Source organism: Procambarus clarkii, chromosome 15 (genome assembly GCF_040958095.1).
Source record: "Procambarus clarkii isolate CNS0578487 chromosome 15, FALCON_Pclarkii_2.0, whole genome shotgun sequence".
NCBI classification, from domain to species: domain Eukaryota; kingdom Metazoa; phylum Arthropoda; class Malacostraca; order Decapoda; family Cambaridae; genus Procambarus; species Procambarus clarkii.
Window position 1 is genome coordinate 11515925 of NC_091164.1, and position 6000 is coordinate 11521924.

The following is a 6000-nucleotide window of genomic DNA, read 5'->3' on the forward strand; positions in this document are numbered from 1 at the left end:
CTGCATGGAGTAAACCTCGCCCTTGGCACAGTGGTCGTGGGATCGAAGCTCCTTTCACAAGTCGAGGAAGTGGACGAGAGCTTTTTATTCCCTAACACATATACGGAAATCGAAGCCCCCGCATCCTTGGGGCGTCGCGGTGGCATTAGTGAGGAGGAAATTACAATGATTCGTGTCCCTCTGGAAGCATTGTCAAGTCGACTTGGTAATGGTACAGGACTTCGTAATGGTTCTGGACTTGGTAATGGTTCGGGACTTGGTAATGGTACAGGACTTCGTAATGGTTCTGGACTTGGTAATGGTTCGGGACTTGGTAATGGTACAGGACTTGGTAATGGTACAGGACTTGGTAATGGTACAGGCCTTGGTAATGGTACAGGCCTTGGTAATGGTACAGGACTTGGTAATGGTTTAGGACTTGGTAATGGTACAGGACTTGGTAATGGTACAGGCCTTGGTAATGGTACAGGACTTGGTAATGGTTTAGGACTTGGTAATGGTACAGGACTTGGTAATGGTTTAGGACTTGGTAATGGTTCAGGACTTGGTAATGGTACAGGACTTGGTAACGGTTCAGGACTTGGTAATGGTTCAGGGCTTGATAATGGACCAGGGCTTGATAATGGACCAGGGGCTAGATAATGGACCAGGGCTATATAATGGACCAGGACTTGATAATGGACCAGAGGCTAGATAATGGACCAGGACTTGATAATGGACCAGGAGCTAGATAATGGACCAGGACTTGATAATGGACCAGGACTTGATAATGGACCAGAGGCTAGATAATGGACCAGGACTTGATAATGGACCAGGGGCTAGATAATGGACCAGGACTTGATAATGGACCAGGGGCTAGATAATGGATCAGGACTTGATAATGGACCAGGGGCTAGATAATGGACCAGGGCTATATAATGGACCACGACTTGATAATGGACCAGGGCATGATAATGGACCAGGGGCTAGATAATGGACCACGACTTGATAATGGACCAGAGCTTGATAATGGACCAGGGCTAGCTAATGGACCAGGGGCTAGATAATGGACCAGCGCTATGTAATGGATCAGGGCTTGATAATGGACCAGGACTTGATAATGGACCAGGGGCTTGATAATGGACCAGGACTTGATAATGGACCAGGGCTTGATAATGGACCAGGGCTTGATAATGGACCAGGGCTTGATAATGGACCAGGGGCTAGATAATGGACCAGGACTTGATAATGGACCAGGGGCTAGATAATGGACCAGGGCTATATAATGGACCAGGACTTGATAATGGACCAGAGGCCAGATAATGGATCAGGACTTGATAATGGACCAGGACTTGATAATGGACCAGGTCTTGATAATGGACCAGGGCTTGATAATGGACCAGGACTTGATAATGGACCAGGTCTTGATAATGGACCAGGGCTTGATAATGGACCAGGACTTTATAATGGACCAGGTCTTGATAATGGACCAGGGCTTGATAATGCACCAGGGGCTTGATAATGGACCAGGACTTGATAATGGACCAGGACTTGATAATGGACCAGAGGCCAGATAATGGACCAGGACTTGATAATGGACCAGGACTTGATAATGGACCAGGGTTTGATAATGGACCAGGGCTTGATAATGGACCAGGTCTTGATAATGGATCAGAACTTGATAATGGATCAGGGTTTGATAATAGACCAGGGTTTGATAATGGACCAGGGCTTGATAATGGACCAGGTCTTGATAATGGATCAGGACTTGATAATGGACCAGGGTTTGATAATGGACCAGGACTTGATAATGGAGCAGGGCTAGATAATGGACCAGGACTTGATAATGGACCAGGACTTGATAATGGAGCAGGGCTAGATAATGGACCAGGGTTTGATAATGGACCAGGGTTTGATAATGGACCAGGGCTAGATAATGGACCAGGGCTTGATAATGGACCAGGGCTAGATAATGGACCAGGGCTAAATAATGGACCAGGGCTTGATAATGGACCAGGGCTTGATAATGGACCAGGGCTTGATGATGGACCAGGGCTAAATAATGGACCAGGGCTTGATAATGGACCAGGGCTAAATAATGGACCAGGGCTTGATAATGGACCAGGGCTTGATAATGGACCAGGGCTTGATAATGGACCAGGGCTAGATAATGGACCAGGACTTGATAATGGACCAGGGTTTGATAATGGACCAGGGCTAGATAATGGACCAGGGCTAAATAATGGACCAGGGCTTGATAATGGACCAGGGCTTGATAATGGACCAGGGCTAAATAATGAACCAGGGCTTGATAATGGACCAGGGCTTGATAATGGACCAGGACTTGATAATGGACCAGGACTTGATAATGGACCAGGGGCTAGATAATGGACCAGGGCTTGATAATGGACCAGGGCTTGATAATGGACCAGGGGCTAGATAATGGACCAGGACTAGATAATGGACCACGGCTTGATAATAGAAAAGGACTTGATAATGGACCAGAGTCCAGATAATGGACCAGGGACTTGATAATGGACCAGGGGCTAGATAATGGACCAGGGCTTGATAATGGACTAAGGGCTAGATAATGGACCAGGGCTTGATAATGGACCAGGGCTTGATAATGGACCAGGGCTTGATAATGGACTAAGGGCTAGATAATGGACCAGGACTTGATAATGGACCAGGGCTTGATAATGGACCAGGGCTTGATAATGGACCAGGGCTTGATAATGGACTAAGGGCTAGATAATGGACCAGGACTTGATAATGGACCAGGGCTTGATAATGGACCAGGACTTGATAATGGACCAGGGCTTGATAATGGACCAAGGGCTAGATAATGGACCAGGACTCGATAATGGACCAGGACTCGATAATGGACCAAGGGCTTGATAATGGACTAAGGGCTTGATAATGGACCAGGGCTAGATAATGGACCAGGGCTAGATAATGGACCAGGACTTGATAATGGACCAGGGCTAGATAGTGGACCAGGGCTAGATAATGGACCAGGGCTAGATAATGGACCAGGGCTAGATAATGGACCAGGACTTGATAATGGACCAGGGCTAGATAGTGGACCAGGGCTAGATAATGGACCAGGGCTAGATAATGGACCAGGGCTTGATAATGGACCAGGGCTTGATAATGGACCAGGGGATCGATAATGGACCAGGAGCTAGATAATGGACCAGGAGCTAGATAATGGACCAGGGCTTGATAATGGACCAGGAGCTAGATAATGGACCAGGAGCTAGATAATGGACCAGGAGCTAGATAATGGACCAGGAGCTAGATAATGGACCAGGAGCTAGATAATGGACCAGGGCTTGATAATGGACCAGGGGATCGATAATGGACCAGGAGCTAGATAATGGACCAGGAGCTAGATAATGGGCCAGGGCTTGATAATGGACCAGGAGCTAGATAATGGACCAGGAGCTAGATAATGGACCAGGGCTTGATAATGGACCAGGGCTTGATAATGGACCAGGGCTTGATAATGGACCAGGGCTTGATAATGGACCAGGGCTTGATAATGGACCAGAGCTATACAAAATCATATTTTCACCTGTAATGTTTGGACTGAAGATCCTCCACATCCTTGACTTAAAAGTTAGTGTCTCACAAAGACTATTTTCCATATGCAGGCGATGAGTCACAATAACGGGGCTAAAGTAAGTTGACCAGACCACACACTAGAAGGTGAAGGGACGACGACGACGTTTCGGTCCGTCCTGGACCATTCTCAAGTCGATTGTGAGTCTCACAATCGACTTGAGAATGGTCCAGGACGGACCGAAACGTCGTCGTCCCTTCACCTTCTAGTGTGTGGTCTGGTCAACTATTTTCCATGTCTTTGTTCAACAACAAAGAAGAGTTTCTTGGTCAGTCTACTCACGAGGGTTGGGGCCTCGGCCTTCGTCAGCGGGAACACCTTCTGCCACACCTTCCGTAGCAGCAAGTAGCAGAAGAATCAGGAACCAGCAACAGGGTTGGAAGAGCATGATGGTGGTGGTGGTGGTGTTGGTAGGTTTTGGCGATGGTGTTGGTGGTTGGTGTGAGTGGTGGTGGTTGGTTGTGGTTGTTGATGAAGGCTTTGGCGATGGTGGTTGTGGTGCTAGGCGGTTGTTAGTGTTGGTGATGACGATAGAGGTAGTTCCTTTGTTGTGGCTTTACTGATGGTGGAGATTGGGACGCTGAAGGAGGCGGTGGAGACGCTGAAGGAGGCGGTGGAGACGCTGAAGGAGGCAGTGGAGACGCTGAAGGAAGCGGTGAAGACGCTGCAGGAGCTGCAGGAGGCGGTGGAGACGCTGAAGGAGGCGGTGAAGACGCTGAAGGAGGCGGTGGAGACGCTGCAGGAGCCCCCTGTGTACCCTCACCCGCGGCCAGCGCGACAATACGCGTCAACAAGGGGCCCCAACACCCGCCAGCGCAGGAAAATGAAATGAAATCATGGAGGTAATTTCTGCCCATTATTTTCCTGTTCTTGAACTGGTTCTTTGTTGCATATATTGCAGCTGTTCCTTAAGATGTCTCTGAACGAACCTTAAGGAACATCACCAATGCAGATGTTCCTTTGGTGATGCTACTTGATTAAAAGAAACTAATGAGAAAGACTGATATAGTGGATCTCGGTTCCTTAGGAGTCATTGGGCCTTGAGCTGTGAGACATATAATTTGATTATATGTCTACTTAATTAATAATTAAGAGACACTTTGGCAATAATAATGTGCTTCTAAATTTTGTTCATCTGAACTTTAAAGGGATGAAATTGTTGATTTTTCTATTATCTATTATTATTGTTGATGTAATAAAATGGTGTATAGTGAATGGTGAATATAATAAAAAAATGGTGTAATAAAATGCTATCAATTACTATTTAGTAAGACTTTCGATAACGGGTCATTTTAAATCTAGTATAAGCCTCCAATAATAAAAATAATATTTACAATATTATATAAAAAAAATTACTCGCGCACGTAAAAAAAAAAAAGAGAAATCATAACAAAAATATAAATATGTACCAAGTACATATATATATATATATATATATATATATATATATATATATATATATATATATATATATATATATATATATATATATATATATATATACTGTCTCGTCATGACCTTGATTGGACAACAGGTGACCAAAATACCTTAGCTAACTACCTTAACCACATCGTCTGACCTTCGTTACGCCTCCCTTTGTTAGGGGGGGAGTGACGATGGGGGGGGGGGGGGGGGGAGAGCAACGTCGAACATGCATACGTACATACATATATATGCATACTAGACTAGAAATAAAAATGAATTTTGGAGAATTGATTTTTCAGTTACCATCAACAGTGAAGAAAAATATAAGAAACATTGAGAAAATTCGTGTTAGAATTATTAATCTTACTTTTTCGGTCATATTTAATAATATATGTCTACATATACATGTGTGCGTGTGTACACAAATTCGATCATCTCTGATCGCTAAAAATAAATATATATGTTATTCTGTTATTAAAGTGAGACTAATGATACATAAAGTGAGGCATAATAATAATACATAATTAAGGTGAGGGATATTTATACATAATTGAGGTGAGAATAGTGATACATATTAATCATTCTGAGCAAACGCTATTGTCTGTAATTTTGTGAGGCAGACTGCCTCTCTTACTCGCCCAATGCGTTGCATTTTGTACGGAGTAGGCCAATACATTCAAAATGACGATGCATCGGTTACGTTTTCTATTTACCGGACTCGATAGGTTAGGTGGGCTGCTTGGGTTCATACGTTCCTCGTTGGGTTAAACAGCCATAAATTTTACGGAGTGTAAACCAAGAAAGAGAGAAGTCAATATGCAGAAGGAAACTCGGTTTACCTCTTGTACACCCAATCTCGTTTGGTGAGACGTGTTCCGTCAGGTTGTTCTTGGCAGCGGCCGGCATGGCCATTTAGATAAGATCGTCTCTTTTTTAATTAATTACCAGATGAAAAATGATTAAAAGGCAGC

At 44.5% G+C, this 6000-nt stretch overlaps 2 protein-coding genes across 2 annotated transcripts; both read left to right on the forward strand.

The window, feature by feature from the left end:
* The first annotated feature begins 165 nt into the window (after positions 1–165).
* On the forward strand, positions 166–642 carry LOC123759159 (uncharacterized). The gene has a single exon (XM_069324986.1). The coding sequence runs from the start codon at positions 166–168 to the stop codon at positions 640–642; it is 477 nt and encodes a 158-aa protein (XP_069181087.1).
* An 858-nt stretch (positions 643–1500) lies between these two features.
* Positions 1501–2367, forward strand: LOC138364907 (uncharacterized). Its single transcript, XM_069324987.1, has one exon. The coding sequence runs from the start codon at positions 1501–1503 to the stop codon at positions 2365–2367; it is 867 nt and encodes a 288-aa protein (XP_069181088.1).
* Positions 2368–6000: the final 3633 nt, after the last annotated feature.